At 41.3% G+C, this 16927-nt stretch overlaps 1 protein-coding gene and 1 long non-coding RNA gene across 2 annotated transcripts in view; both read right to left on the bottom strand.

The window, feature by feature from the left end:
• LOC134292252 (uncharacterized) overlaps window positions 1-16927 on the bottom strand; it is a 255387-nt gene that overhangs the window by 108947 nt on the left and 129513 nt on the right. The window lies entirely within an intron of this gene.
• LOC134291341 (uncharacterized) lies at window positions 11514-13567 on the bottom strand. Its single transcript, XM_062858974.1, has 5 exons — window positions 13283-13567; window positions 12696-12848; window positions 12359-12634; window positions 12045-12301; window positions 11514-11988 (listed from the first exon to the last, which is right to left on the bottom strand). The coding sequence occupies exons 1-5, from the start codon at window positions 13338-13340 to the stop codon at window positions 11560-11562; spliced, it is 1173 nt and encodes a 390-aa protein (XP_062714958.1). The 5' UTR covers window positions 13341-13567; the 3' UTR covers window positions 11514-11559.

Raw genomic sequence — 16927 nt, 5'->3', positions numbered from 1 at the left:
TAGCTTAATCTCATAAAAGAGATTAATACAAGACTGTACCTAGTTGAACCTATTTTGGAAAATCCACGTCATATTTTGTTAGACTTTAATTCTTTAGGATGCACTCCATCTGATAGCAATCGTTTAGGAAAAGTGCAGTTATCTAATTTGATAACGGATGCGTGATGGGCCTTTAATCCTCCTTGTGCATTAGGGTCATTTTTGACCCAATCAATCCACCAGATTATTATAATGATTTGGGAGGATGAAGAATTGCCCACCAGCTGGTTGGACGGCCTCATATGTCCAATCTTCAAGATAGGACACAGACTGAAGTATGCCAATTACAGAGGGATTACCCTTTTAAATTCGGCGTATAAGATACTGTCGCGTGTCCTGTTCAACAGACCGTGATCTCTTGCGGAGTCCTTCTTCGGCGAATACCAGGCTGATTTTCGTGAGGGCCGATCAACGACGGATCAAATGTTTATCCTACGGATGATCCTAGACAAATTTCGGGAATATAACTTGCAGACTCACCATCTATTCATTGGCTTTAAAGCAGTGTACGATTCAGTGAAAAGAGATGAGCTTTGGCAGATAATGTCAGAACATGGTTTTCCGGCGAAACTAATTAGGCTGATACGCGCAACGCTGGATGCCTGGATGGATCAAAATCAAGTATTCGGATCGCGGACGAAGTGTCTACGTCGTTTGTGACCTTGGATGGATTGAAGCAGGGGGATGTTCTTTCAAATTTATTGTTCAACATTACACTCGAAGGAGTGATTAGGGGGTCAGGCGTGCAGAGGAATGGCTCTATCATCACACGGTCGCACATGCTCCTCGGTTTTGCGGACGATATTGATCTCATCGGCATCGATCGTAGGGCAGTGGAGGAAGCTTATGCTCTTCTGAAGAGAGAGACAGCAAGGATAGGATTGACGATTGACTCTACCAAGGCGAAGTACATGATAGCGGGTAGAGACAGAAGCAGGCCTAGTGGTGTAAGTGCTGAGGTAGTAATTGATGGGGATGTGTTTGAAGTTGTTGAAGAATTTGTTTATCTTGGAACACTTGTGACATGTGCCAATAACGTGTCCCGTGAAGTGAAAAGGCGTATTGCAGCTGCGAATAGGGCCTTTTACAGATTGCGTAGCCAGCTTAGGTCCCGTAACTTGCAAACGCAAACAAAATTCGCTCTGTATAAGACGCTGATTTTTCCGGTTGCCCTCTACGATTGCGAAGCGTGGACGTTAAAGGAGGTAGACAGAAAAGCTTTTGGGTTTATTGAGCGCGGACAATTCTCGGTGGGAAACAAGAAAATGGAGTGTGGCGCAGACGCATGAATCACGAGTTGTACCAAGAGTACGAAGATGCAAATATTGTGAAACGTATAAAGTACGGCAGACTTCAGTGGGCTGGACACGTAGTGCGAATGTCGGAAGAAAGAATAGCGAAAACAATATTCAGCAGAAAACCCGGTAGAGGTAGGCGACTTCGTGGGCGGCCGCTAACTCGCTGGCTGCACGCGGTTGAAGATGAAATACGATCCGAACACCTTCTGGGGAGGGGGGTGGGACTGGGAGAACATCGCATAAGACCGACGAAGATGGTGCTCTACTACTCGGCGTTGGAGTAAGGTTTCTTTGTAGCCAACAAGGTATCAAGGTAGATAACTTAAAAAAGTTGGTTGAACAAAAATTATAGCGATTTCATTTATTTTATGAAGCATTTGAAAATTATTCTAATTTGGTCTGTACAAATTCTCTGAGTGTTTCAAAATATGTATGACAACATTAATATTACACTAAAACCTCTTTTTATGCATGTTATTTTTATGCACTTAAATTTATGCACCTTTTTATGCCCTGCATAAAAAAAGAGAAAGCTACACAGAACCAATACTGTGCTTAAGAATATTCAATAATGACGGGAACTATTGCAACGGCAGCCAGGAGGTGTTTATAGGGGAGAGCAAAGGAAGGTTACAGGGGCGTTTCAGGAGGTCCCAAGATGTTTCAGCGGAGTACCAGGAGATCTCGGGGGGTTCTCGGTGGAGTTTAAAGGTGTTCTTGAAACTCCCTGATTCGACACTTACCTAAAATGACTCGAAACGCCTATGAAATCTCCGTAATCCCATTGAAACGCTCTTTAAATCATCATAGTCAATTTGAAATACCTCTGAAACACTGTGGACGCCTTTGTTGGAAATAAAGGCGCGGCTTTTCGTTTATACACTGACTGATATCGCTACCAGGTCAGAGCTCTCCTTTATTTCAGCTAGGTACAATCTTATTTCCTTCATATTTACCTACCAGTTGATACCTAGCTCCATTGAGCTGTGTGATGCACCTCCAAAGATGTACCTACAATCCAACACTCCTACTCATGACACACTCAGATCCGACGCGTCCCGAGCTCCACCTGACCACCGTACTCCTCCTGCCTACCGAGCTCCTCTTTTGCAACCGCGCTACCAGACTCCTCCTGGCTAAAAAACAGATTCTGTTACCAGGCTCCTGGCTGCAAGCTACGTCTGCTACTAAAGAGGCTATCAAGCTCCTCCTGGCTCAAAGCGTCTTCCGCCTCAAGTACCTTCGGCCATCCAGCTCCAGCGTCCATCGATCAGCCAGCACCCTCTGCCTCTTGGTTCCAGCGCCAGTCCCACACGGCTGTCAATCCTCACCGATTGTTGGTCCCTTCACCGCCTCTTGGTGTCTCAACGAATATTGGCACCAGGCCACATCGCATCTTGACACCTCATCGGGTGTTGGCCTCCTCATCGTATATTGGATACCGCATCTTGGTCTCCTCGCTTCCCGAACCATCACCAGGGCGTCCCTGGGCCCATAACCTGTGTCACCAACACTCCCAGCAGCCAGAAACATCTCGAACTCCTTCTTACGCTCGGCAGCCACTGACACTTTCTCCTTTTGCTGGTCCTGAAGGAACTTCCGGCAATCCTTTCGGAAGTGCCCCTCCTTGTTGCAGTAGTGGCAGACTTTCACCACCTTCTGCTTCACACTATGCGGCTTCTTCTTCGCCGGCTCCGTCACAAACACTTTCTCACTCTCGGGATTCTTCTCCAAACAATGACGACCTTCTTCCAACAACTTACCCTTGACCGTGAGATCGTCATCCGGCCGGCTCTCAAGGGCAGTGATCAGCCCATCGTACGACGCAGGAAGACTGGAAAGCATCAATGCCACAAACCAATGATCTGTCAGATCTTCTCCCAGCGCTGTGAGTCGAAGTCGTAGCTCCGCCATCGTTTTCAGGTGTTCCGACGTATTTCTTCCTTCCGGCATACGGGTGGACACCAACTGTCGCACGACGCGAACCTTGCTAGAGAGAGATGCTCGCTCGTGATAGCTTTTCAGAGCATCCCACAACTCCTTCGCTGTCGTCTTCTGCATCAGTGCTTCCTTCAGACTCTTCGGTTCCACTTCATCTCCCACCGCAGTTTCAGCTACGAAGATTTCTTCTATCAGCCTGATCGGAGGAATTCCTTTCGTTGACCGCTGCGAACTCATCCACCGAAAACCCATGAAAGGATTCGTCCTCAGAAGCACTTCCATAAGTATCCGAATCGACACTGTAATGCCGATAAATCTCGCATATTGCTTTCATAAGCTATTTTCTCGGCATAACTGCCGGTGGAAGCATAATTGTCCCATGTGCATTTTTGGCAATATTGAGATTTTGCAGCCCATGGCCATGTATCGTGGGGTACTATCATATGGGGAAATAAAAATAGGTAGTTTGTTCCGAAAATTGTTGAAAAAATGCATGGCCGATTTGTAACATTCTTAAAAGTGGACGCATAAGCGTCACGTTTCATTGGAAATCCTATGGAACTATAAAATCGCTCTAAAACAAAAAAATAGTGGTCAAATTAAAAATTGGTTGATGTTAGAACACGATTTAGCACTTATACTTCATAGTTGAGACAATTTACTTTTTTCGATCTTTGGACGCGATTTTCTCGATTGTCTGTTTTTGCACATGGGACATTTATGCGTCCACCGGCAGATAAGCTGTCCCATGTCATGTGAGATGTGCAGCATAAGCTGTCCCATGCTGTAATTTTCATCATAAGCTGTCCGATGTTGAATTTTACAAATGAGATCAATATGATATTTCTATGCGTTTGACGTTTCACACTAGCGCCTTCTGTTGACGATATTGCACAACACAGTGATTCGTGCAACTTTTCCACCAGGGAATGGTAGTGTAAACTGGGCGACGGATTTCTATGACAATCGTTCAAGGTGTTACGTCTCCCAACTAACATTTATTGTGAATGTAAACGTCAACAAAGCGTCCTTAATACGACTTGATGCTGAGTTACTGTGTTGTACATATGGACGGAAGCTTCTATGCAAGCCCTATACCAATGAATCTGGCGAACTTAATCAGCTTGTACATGCTGTGCGATCAGCTTCTATGCCACCTAGTCATAGCTTTTTTCTCGGCTCCTATATAACCACTAACTGAATAACACCTTGAGAAGGCGCTTTTTCAGCCTTTTCGCAATTGTTAAATAATAGTTTTACGGCATCCCCAAATTAAACGATTAAATATAATTAGGTTATGGATACCGTGACGCAATACATGTGGAACTGGAATTATCACTTTTAAAATTGAATAATTAAAGTACTTGCCGCTACTTGGAATCGAACTCCCGATCTCCGTATCCACTGGTGCCGATGATGTCCTCGCTGCCACACTGCTATATATAAATAACATAGAAAATAGCCCGTTTTGTTTTACTCCAGACAAGGCTTCATAATTGTGCCACAAGAAAGCTTACCCAACTTCATCTTGCTGTAAAAGCTTGTGAAACGTCAAGCGCAATAAATGTTTACATTGAACAAGCTGTGTGGTTGCGCCAACAGATTCTTCTTCACAGCTTCTAGCTGAAAGAGTGTTCTTTAAACGGCTACGAAGCGCTGCTGTTTTGTATTTTGGCAACATTACAAAACGTACTGTATAAAAGCAGCTGTTGTAGTGGCTGGGACTCTTACTCGATTTGTACATCTTCCGGCATTGAATTAAAGTGCAATAAAAGCAACCCAAATAATTTCACAGCACATACATGGATAGCTGTAAAGAATTTGTGTAGTAGCTATATATCCCGCTTAAAGTTTGTTTTACAGCATGTACCAAAAACGACACAAAACGAGACAGTTAAAGTTAGACAAAACATTTGACCAAAAACGTTAATATTTATGTAAGTAATCAGACAAATTTTGTAAAGACAACTCTGTTTAAAGTCAAGTACCAATTACAGTTTCCCCCTGAGGAAGACACTATCCCCGTGTCGAAACGTCGGGTGAATAATAAAACTCGTTTTTTGAACCCTAAGACTGCGTAGCCGTTAATCTATAGAGTCAAGATTACAGTCGATTCCCAACAGCAATATTCTCAATGGCAGCTATACAGCACTCCTTTTTCCGGTACATTGATGAAAACTTCGGTCACCTTACAGTGGACGCAATGAAAAAGTACGCGTCCGGCAACAGAAAACTGGCAAACCTAGAAAACCGGAAATCATTCCTCATCCGGTGCAGGCGACAAGGCGTTTTCCCCGCACACATCGTCAACTCTTTCAAGTGTGTGCACGAGCTTTTAGCGGACAACGGGCCGTATATCAATAAGATCGACAGGACTATCAACCGATTCAAAAAGGCCATCCTGAACCTGGAAATCAAACAGACCTTCTACAAGATGCAGCAGATCACGCAGGAGCTGAATACCATCAAATGCCACATTCAAACCCTAACCAGTGAAAGCGTGACGGACGAGTACCTGTCTACCCAGCGGATGGCATACAACAACTGGTTGAATCGGCAGAACGGGCGCACAGCAAGAAAGCTCACAAACATGCTGCAAATTCCAAACAGCAACGAGGAGCCCACATACAACGAACACGCAATCCTCAACGCGACGGAGTTAGAGGTGCCGGCGAACGTTCTGCACTTACTGAGTCTTGGTCCTAGATTCGCACTACCCACTACATCGCTAGCGCAAGTACCGTTCTACCACCTTTTTGCTGATGTGGAAGGAGTCTTGCTCACCAATACCGACAAGGACGTGCAGGACAGAAACCGTTGTAGAATCGTGAATGTAACGTTAAATTTCATTCACGGTTTTCACTCGATGGTGGAGGTGCGTGATCCCACGACCAAGTTCTGCGTAGCTGCTTCCAATGCGACAAAAAGCTATCTACGAGAACACCCCGAGATCTGCGTCTTGTCTGCCGACAAAGGTAACAGGACCGTCATCATGATGCGGGAGGATTATGACCAAAAAATGCGAGCATTGGTGAGCGACACAACAACATACCAAAAGGTACGAGCAGACCCCACATCTAGTTACCAAAAAGGGAACAACAGCATAGTCAAAAGACTTCAAAACCTGAAGCTTATTGACTACAGAACGGCTCGCGAACTGGCCTCAAACAACGCTATTTGCCCTAGGATATACGGCCAGCCAAAGTCCCACAAACAAAACCTTCCACTCCGTCCGGTAATCCCCAACATAACTGCCCCAACATACAAGCTGGCTAGGTATGTTGCTAACATCCTCCAATCATCACTTCGCAGTCAGTACAGCACATACAGCTCGTTCGATTTCTGCAAGGAAGTTAACGGTTTCAAAATTCCCGAAGGCTACATAATGATTTCCCTCGATGTCACTTCGCTGTTCACCAATGTACCACGGCACCTGGTCATTAGGAACATAATTGAACGGTGGAACGAAGTGACAACAGAAATCAACCTGGATCTATTCTTGGAAATAGTGGAGTATTGCATGGGGGCGAGCTACTTCTGCTTTAAAGGACAATTCTTTAAACAAACATATGGAACAGCCATGGGAAGCCCACTCTCGCCAATTGCTGCAGATATCGTCCTAGACTCAGTCATTACTAAAGCTATGAGCTCTCTACCTTTCGAGACTACAATCTTTTGGAAATACGTGGACGATATCTTTATGGTAATCCCGCGGAACACTGAGCAGCAGGTGCTCGACGCATTCAATGGCGTAGAACCTAGGCTGCAGTTCACCATTGAGACCGAACAGGATGGCAAACTTGCGTTCTTGGACATGACCGTCATAAGAAACCCGGACCAGACCTTAACGACGGAATGGTACGCCAAGCCCATCGCTTCAGGGAGAATGCTGAATTACAAGTCGTTCCATCAGCCGAAACACAAAATGAATGTGGCGAAAAATTTCATTCATAGGGTTTGCTCACTCACACAAAACAAATCCATGGATGAAATAACGACAATAATCCATCAACACCTCCGCAAGAATGGATATCCAAAACAGTTAATTAACCGACTACTGCAGCTGTACACCACAAAAACTCACCCAACTCCATCGATCGTCAACAACCGCCAGGCTGACGATCCACCGCCCAACACCCCCAGCCGACCATCGTGCCAGCAATCACCCACACCCGCTCAACCCCCACCGCCACCAGCCGCCACCACCACCGTCAGAAACACGCACAGTCAACCGCCACCGCAATCATCAATTAGCCCAGCACTGCACAGATCCCACACACAGACGACATCCAGAGCCAACATTGACGAAATCGAAATCCACCAAGCAACTAATCCACCAACTGAACCATGCACCGATCATCAAACAACCACAGGATCCATCCATGACGCCAACATGCAAGTACACGAAGATCCACCTGAAACAAGACAAGAAAAAACATACAGATCACTTCCCTACATACCAACTCTATCACAACGAATAGCTAAGATCCTAGCCAAAGACTATCCAGATATCTCCATAACGACCAGACAGCAACGTACAATCAATGAACTTCACACCATAGTTAAGTACCCTAAAAGAAAGGAAGAAATTAGTAACGTTATTTACAAAATTCCCTGTAATGACTGCGATAATTGCTATATAGGTATGACTAGGAATAATTTGCACCGAAGATTAGCTGGACACAGATCAAACGTAAACAAACTGGAAAAAATGATTAATGACAACACAAATACTGACACAGCAACGAATGCACTAGTTGAAGCGACAACCGCACTCATACAACACTGCGTAGACCATAACCATAGATTTAACCTAGACCAGACACAGATTATAGATCACAGCAACAAACAATCCACACTCCCTTTCCTCGAAATGTGTCATATTACCAACACGGAACACACAGTCAACAAACGAACAGACATAGACAGGCTAAGTACGACATATGCAGGTGTACTACACAGTATAAAGAATATTGACAGACACAACAAAATTAGAAGCGAAGACCATTTAGACGAAAGTTAGATTATTCCGATAGGGCATTACAGCTACCAAAATGAAAGTTCCGAATAAGGGGGTATGCTAAAGAGGGAAAATTTGCGCCATTGCCAAAAAACCGTTGAACTGTTTAAGTGATTTCGAAGTGTAAGGTATTTTACAGTTAAAACTTCTAAATGACAAAATTAATTTAAAACACACCCACCTTACAGCATGTACCAAAAACGACACAAAACGAGACAGTTAAAGTTAGACAAAACATTTGACCAAAAACGTTAATATTTATGTAAGTAATCAGACAAATTTTGTAAAGACAACTCTGTTTAAAGTCAAGTACCAATTACAGTTTCCCCCTGAGGAAGACACTATCCCCGTGTCGAAACGTCGGGTGAATAATAAAACTCGTTTTTTGAACCCTAAGACTGCGTAGCCGTTAATCTATAGAGTTTGTTTTGACAATAATGTTTATATCCGACAAGCCGTGTTGGTGAACCAACCCAACTAACAATTGCAAGTCACAAACAAGCAAGCTTGCTGAATTGTTGCTTAATAATGGTAATGATAGCTGAACTAAAATTATGCTCTAACACATTACTGTTAAAGTGATTTTTCAATTGAGAATGTAGTCAATGTTCGACTTTCCTCATCGGTATCAACAATGATAAATTAAAGCACTTTTCAAAAGTTTAACAAGAAATTTATTCGACAAGCATTGATTCCTTAACAAAAGAGTCTAACAAAACATTTGTCTGCATCTTATTAAGCTGATGTATCGTTATGCATATGCTCCTGAACAATGTGCCTTTCACTTGTCAAATAAACGCCTTCAGCCCGTCATAGTTTGACTCGGAACTTTGTTCGGATTATGGGATAAATCATGGCTAAAACTGTTTAGACAACCAAGTTATTAAAAAAAAAACAATATTTTAAATGAATCACATAAAATAAAACAGAATAGAATTATATATGTAGTTTAACATTGAGTGTCAAGAGACGTAATGAATGTAAAAATGAGGCATTTATTTATTCTTATTAGTCTGTAACAAGATATCTTGTACCTTGATTATTATATGTTTTATCTTGCGCAGCAGTCCGATAGTACGAGACGCTTGGATCGATGCATTTGACATTTCAGTGCTGTCTGTTTACTGAATATTGAGTAGTCAGCTAGACAACCAAACAGCATTCAGAAGTCGACACAATTCAAGTATCCCTAAACAACCTTATTTACTATTTATTGAACACAACATCAAGATTCCATGACAAAAGCATAAATAAAAAAAATGCTTAACGGATCTTCGACTGAGCATGAGTAAATTACCTGAACAGATGCTGTGAATGCACCATGTTCAATACCGCACCACATATTGTCATACATTTTTAAAGATCGATATTTAATAATAAAATTGAAAACATATACTCATATCGCAATTAGTACGCTTGGAAACAATATCTTCAATAATGACCAACGCTTTTTGGCCGCACTCGATACAAGTTTTCTCACCGTGCGATAAAAATACTGACAGCGGAATCAGAATGGAAAACACGTGTTTTGGGCTGAACAGCTGTTGAGTATAAGGCGTTGTTCAGTTGATTACCACGTGCTGTGCTAATTCACCACTGCTGAACACAAGTTCAGGAGTGATCGTTATTGAGTCATGGGAAGATTATGTTTTGCTTTGGGTGCTGAATCTCACCATCTCTAGGATGGCGCAGATAGGAAGGCATGCGGCTGGCAATAATAGAAATACACTAGAACTCCAATGGCGCTGTTGTCACTTTTCCTGTTTAATTAAATTGATAACTCTAATTGTAATTAATCGTCGTTTTTTAAGCATTCATCTTGTAAAGGATATTTTGTTTTGGTAAACAAAATTTATTTGACACTTCTAGTACCGCTAATGACGCTATAAGGGCGTGGCAAACTAGATGTTAGTCACACGAACAGCCCCGACATTGGACTTCTGTGGCTAGTTATTCTACTCTGGCAATCGACAGGTCTCGAGTTCTAATCCGGATTTAGGTAATTTTATATGTAATTCTTATTTCATAATAGGTGTTCTCAACATGAGAGCAAATAATTACTCTCGTGAGAGTTCAACATTTTTGCATTTTATTTATTTTCTATCATTTTTGCCAAAGCTGAATAACAACTTTCCTGTACATTTGTAAAACGCTTTGAACAACAATAAAATAAGTTGGTGCACAACATGATGCTTTATAACTTCTCCAAATTTGTGTGAACAAAACCCGAACATAGGTTGTACGTGAAAATAATTCAAATGTTATTCAACATTATGCTGAATAAATTCGTCATAATGGTGCCTGTTAAATGAGTGATTGTTAGTTGGGAACAGTTTCTTTATTACAGCTTCTAGCCGTAATGAAATCGCATAACGGCCTTTAAAGCGCTGCTGGTTTGGTGATTTGTCAGTATAATGAATTGTACTGTATAGTAGCAGCTGTTTTGTTAGTGGGGACTCCTATCCGATGTGTTCAAGTTTTCACATCTTCCGGGAAATCTCCCGGAGTTGGAATACGGTGGAGTAAAGGCAGCCCCAGTGACAAGCAATGAATTTCTGAAAACCGAATTTGGTAGCTGTATGATGCTTGTTTTGCAGTCGTGTATTAGCTTACGATATATATTTGACTAGCTTTCCTTTTATTCAGCGTTGACTGCTTTTACTCGATGGTTACACAACAGAAAGCAAATGACTGAAGCTTATAGCGCTGAAAATGTTAGTTGGGCTGCTTTTCTGTGGTACAGGATTCCTTCAGAGATGCTCGGATAGCTTTTTATGCGTAAAAATTTAACAAGGGATAGCTTTTAAGAAAAAAATGAACATGGGAATAGATTCTAAAAGTATAAGTAAAAATAGATATTTTGATGATAAAAAGTCAAAATCGTCAAAAAGTAACATGGGACAACTATGCTGCACACGGCAGAATATTCGGACCAAGTGGAGCATGATTTGATGAACATTATGTTGTTGTGCTATCAATGTTATTATTTTTTTTCGACACATCTAACCGATTTGATAGAACTGTGGAGCGGACCTGGTGTGATGGTTAGAACATTTGACCATCACGCCGAGGACCTGGGATCGAATCCCACTCCCGACAAACTCGCAAAATGTGAGTTATTCCTTCGGAAGGGAAGTAAAGCGTGGGTCCCGAGCTGAACTAGCCCAGGGCTAAAAATCTCGTTAATACAGACAAAAAAAAATTTGATAGAACTGTTGAAGTTTTCCATTGGACAAACTTTATTCCATGTTTTTTTATTGTTCAGTAACGCAGTACATTGGATGCAGCAGCCTCTGCCGGAATGGCTGGAATTGCACTCATGAGGGCAGCCACCGTACAGCAGTACGTAAATCCACGACCAAAGTTTCCGTAGTTGGCATTAGCCCATCCGTAGGTACTGCACACATCGCTGCACAACATCTCCGCTGCCGGCATGCTCGTGCGGAATGGATCGTTGTTGGTGATCAGTGCAATGCCAGAGTTGGTACTCGGTGACTTGATGATCTTCCAGTACCACTTCGGAGCCTGGATACCACCAGCTTCCAAGGTGATGGGAATTTGCTGGCCATTTACGTGCGGCAATGTCATGACGTCGTGACAACCATTGAATATCAGAACGTCCTCTTGCAAGCGTCCTGCAATGTTACGGGCTGCGCCCTCCACGGTCAACCAGTTTCCGGCGTTGACAACCTTCAAGGAGCGAAGTTAGGATATCTTGTTTATTGAGATATTGTAGATATACCCACCTGCCATTGAGGAGCTACATTCACGTAGAAATAGGTAGCCCATTGCCACGAGCGGAAGATTCCATCGGCATCTGGAGACAGATGGCCACGTGACATGTACGAACTTGTGGTAATAAATCTATCGGCTTGCGCTTGCGAGCCCAACAAGACAGCCAAACGGGTGGCTTGGGAAGCTGTGGTATACGAAGTGGCTGGACTCACATGCGAGGCAGTTCCCGCTACCTTGAACGATGGACGGTATGATTCCTGGATGGCATCTGAAATAGATAGGCTTTGTAAAACTGCATAGTTTGATTAGCTTTATCAAACCTTACGGTTGATCGCTCGTCCAGGGATTATGTGCCTGGTGTAGATAACCGATGCCGTATTAACGTTGTAGCACGACTGAATGTACGTCACCATTTGGCCACTGGGGTTAAGGAATCCGATGTTTCTCAGCTGTCCGGCACCTCCACCACAAGACGTAGTTGTGGTTTGGATTTCTCCGGTAATTCGTTGGGTACAAGTCAATGCAGAAGAGCTCACCGCTGTTCCGCCAATGGTAAATGAAGTTCCCGACTGGCATGTTAGGGAAGCAGTGCTTACACCGACTATAAAGAATTTCAGAATTTCTGTTCTACTGTGCTAGGATGATATCAGTTGAATACATACATCCAGTAAGTGTTCCACTCTGGCAAGAGATGGTGGTAGTTTCGCCAGAATTCCAGAACAAGGACGGTCCATCGGGTGACCACAGCTGAGTCGCCGTACGGAAGAACACCGGTTCAGGGGATACAAGATTCGTTCTTATGTTGACAGTGCATTCTACAAACATAATAATTATTCCATATGCCACATTTGATTGCAAAAATGAACAAATTATCCAACATCAAAGCTAACGCTAAATCAGAAATGGAGAAAAGATGATCTGACTGATGGACAGCACTTCTACGACATTAACGACATCAGGTTTACATCGGCCGCGTGGCGCCAACATTGTCTATGACCACTATCGTGTAATGGTACAACCACCGAACACTTCTTCACCGACAACTCTAGTATGTGCTTCCTTATACAACTTTATACTGGTGTATCACGTTATGCTTAAGGAAACGGAGAAGTACACAGGCTAATACCACTTAGCAAGCAAGTTCGAAGATTCATTTTGTCTGATAACTCACTTTAGATTCAACATAAGATTTTTGTACAACAAACCATACATCACTACTAGGTATCATATCGAAAACTTGGTCACTTACGTCCCCAAACCAACTCCAATGCTACCGTGAGCACTAATAGACTCGCGACCCTGTTCATCGTAGCGCATTCGGGTTACCGAACTCTACTAACGTTCCACGTTGCCGGTGGGGTACATTTTTATAGCAAAATTCATATCTCTGGAGATTCGCATCTCCAGCCTTATCAAACATAGCCGACATCCACGACAAGAAGATACGAAGATCGAGACACTTGTTTTTCTGTGGTCATAACATTGCCTGTGAAATTCGTGTCTACCGCACATGTTGCTACAGACTTCTTGAAAGTGCGTTAAAATCAGGCGGGTGATGTTGAGTATTCTATGGAAGTAACAGAACTAAGTGTATGTAGCAGCTTACAGCGAACGCCAGCGATGATCATGAAGCAAGTCGCTCACATGGCAGTGTTCTAATAAAAATCCCTATGTAGTGATACTAACGAGTGGTCGATAATCCATCTGTTTATTTTAGAGATTTTGTAAGCTAGGATAAGATAAGTAGGTATAGCACGAGATGTCTGGCTGAATGAGATAATAGATTCTTCGATATTTGTGAACGTTTCGTGATGATCACGAGGGCGTATTATATGTAATTGAAATCAAGATGCCAGATATGCGACTGCCCGGAAGTTCGTCCTCCTCTATCTCTCTAAGGTGTTTCCTTTATTGTGACCATGCCGCTTTGAAGCTTCAACAGCAGTCTACCCGACGTCTCCTATAGACAGAAATATCTTTACATTTTTCCGGATATGCAATGCATGTCAAGACAGATACAGGGGATAGACAAAATAATCGGGACAGGCAAAATATTTACTTTCCAAAAAATGGTCAGTTAGCTGTAATACTTTTCGAAAAGTACGTCAAAAATCTCACATTTTTACTGTAAGTTGGTCAGCTAGTTGTCTATCAAAGGTCCAAATTTGGGAAAGATCGGGCTATTCTACATGAAGCAAGAAAGATTATAGTAATTGGTATAATTAGCCGATGAACTGTTATATCTCCGGATTCAAAGAACCGAATGTAATGAAATTTTGAGCGTTTATATCTTATACAATGAGCTTCAAAAAACTCTTGACTTAACTTATAATTATTAATACAGAAGAAAAATACAACGATAAGATTATTCTGCCAATAAACCATCAGATTTGCCAAAACTTCAACATCACTTCAAAATTTATGATAAGTTATATTTTGTCAAATCGACTTGATATTGGGTATTATCGGAAGGTTTGTTCTATTCGTCATGAGGGGGTTTTGTCGTTCAAATTACCTGAAACTTGTCGTATAATCAAATATTCTAAATTAATATAGTATATATTTTTTATTCTTAATCACTTAACTTAATTTACAGCTCTATTGTCCACTGGGGCACTACGTGAGCAATTTTCAATTGACAGCTGCACTTACATTTTGTACAGCGTCTAGATTCTATTCTACTTTATTGTCTTTCTGCTGCTTTCACTTTTCTACTTTATACCTGGTAGAATAATGAGCACAAGGATGATGATGAATGGCCGTTGTTCCGTTCCAGTCCGATTGGGAGTCCATTATAGTTCGCCGATGTCCAGGTATCCGGGTCCGTTTGAGCCATGGGGCTCAGAAGAGGGTCAGTATCAGTATCAGGGGAAAAGCAACTGACGAAAAATTGCAAGTGCCGGGGCTGGGAATCAAGCCCATGACCATCCGCATATGAAGCGAACGTGTGACCAACTACGCCACGGCCCCCGAATATAGTATATTTGGTATAATTCAGCTTAGTTGGGAAAGATTTGAGACCAACTTTGAGTTCAACAGGTTTCAAAAAACCTGCCATGAAGAAGAGAACAAAACGGCCGAAAAAACGTAAGTTCCCCTAGATAGGTATTGAAAGGAAGTAACAAAATATCCGGTAATAAACTGAAAAAGTTTTAGGATGCACGTTAAAAAAAGACCAATTTATATAATAAAAGAAATCGTTATAACTTGTTTAGTAAGCTGCGGCTTATTTTTTTTAAAAGGTGTTGAAACCTGGAATTCGTAAGCTCTTTTCGATTCAAATGACACAAAAAGAGAAACCTCTGAGTTTAAGCCAAAAATATTGAGATTTAGAGGTCGCGCAATCGCTTCAAAGTTGAATTTTCGAGTAATAAAAAGGTGTTTTCACTTCGAGTGCAATAATTTTCCCAATTTTCAACCGATTTTCAATCTTATTTTATGAATTTCTCACAAATTAAATTTCGAATAAACTCGTAGAACATCATTTTTTCAAAGTCACACAAAATATGAGTTTTTGAAGATTTAAATTATTTTTTTCTTTTTACAAAAATTTTTAACTCCAGAGTCCTATAACTTTTTAACCATTAGACCAATTTTAATTTTTTTAGCTTGGTTTTGTAGATATTTTTGTTGCCTAAGCATGCTGTGAATAAACTGTTGCTTTAAAAAATCGTTTCACAATAGATAAATACCATAAACTTGAACGCCTATTTTATTGGAAAAATCAGAATTTTGGCAAAATTTTAATTATTTTCATGCTTAGTTTCGGGCTCAAAGTGAAAAATTTATTCTCAATAATCATATGGAAGCCTTAAACTTCAGTTTTTGGAGTGTTTTGAATCAAAAAATATTTTCATGTTTGAAATGCAAGGAAAAAAAAAATAAAAAAAAATCCTAAAATGTGTTCCATATCCCTAAATATGATGCTAAATATCTGGTTTGGAGTAAAAAATTGTAATCGTCAAAAACTCAAATTTTGCATGAAAAAATCAAGTTTTAAGGCATGTTTGGGCGGTTTTTGGTGAAAAGTATCATAAAAATGACTACTTTGATGAAAAGTTGGTTTAGGACAAAGATAGGCAACAAAAATATCTACAAAAGCAAGCTAAAAAATTTAAAATTGGTCAAACGGTTAAAAAGCTCTCTCTCTCTCTCTTCTTGGCGTAACGTCCTCACTGGGACAAAGCCTGCTTCTCAGCTTAGTGTTCTATGAGCACTTCCACAGTTATTAACTGAGAGCTTCCTCTGCCAATGACCATTTTGCATGTGTATATCGTGTGGCAGGCACGAAGATACTCTATGCCCAAGGAAGTCAAGGAAATTTCCTTTACGAAAAGATCCTGGACCGACCGGGAATCGAACCCGTCACCCTCAGCATGGTCATGCTGAATACCCGTGCGTTTACCGCCTCGGCTATATGGGCCCTAAAAAAGCTATAAGATTCTAAAGTTCAAAATTTTTGTAAAAAGAAAAAAAAATAAATTAAATCTTCAAAAACTCATATTTTGCATGACTTTGGAAAAAAATGATGTTCTACGAGTTTATTAAAAATTTAATTTGTGAGAAATTCATTAAAAAAATTGAAAATCGGTTGAAAATTGGGAAAGTTATGGCACTCGAAGTGAAAACACCTTTTTATTACTCGAAAATTCAACTTTGAAGCGATTACGCGACCTATAAATCTCAATATTTTTGGCTTAAACTCAGAGGTTTCTCTTTTTGTGTCATTTGAATCGAAAAGAGCTTACGAATTACAGGTTTCAACAACTTTTGAAAAATAAGCCGCAGCCTAATTGTTTAGCCTATAAACAATTTTAAGATAAGTCAAGAGTTTTTCAAAGCTTATAATATAAGTTCAGAATGCCCAAAATTTCATTACATTCGGTTCAGTGAA

Source organism: Aedes albopictus, chromosome 3 (assembly GCF_035046485.1).
Source record: "Aedes albopictus strain Foshan chromosome 3, AalbF5, whole genome shotgun sequence".
In the NCBI taxonomy this organism is placed as follows: Eukaryota; Metazoa; Arthropoda; class Insecta; order Diptera; family Culicidae; genus Aedes; species Aedes albopictus.
Note: the sequence above shows the minus strand (reverse complement) of the source record. Positions and strands in the feature narration are given on the sequence as shown.

Excerpts from the sequence above, each read along its gene's own strand:
- LOC134291341 (XM_062858974.1), bottom strand. The coding sequence starts at position 13,340 with ATGAACAGGGTCGCGAGTCTATTAGTGCTCACGGTAGCATTGGAGTTG. Across the intron at positions 12,635-12,695 it reads GAGTGGAACACTTACTGGAT|TCGGTGTAAGCACTGCTTCC; the intron begins GTATGTATTCAA and ends AATTCTTTATAG. Across the intron at positions 11,989-12,044 it reads ATGTAGCTCCTCAATGGCAG|GTTGTCAACGCCGGAAACTG; the intron begins GTGGGTATATCT and ends CGCTCCTTGAAG.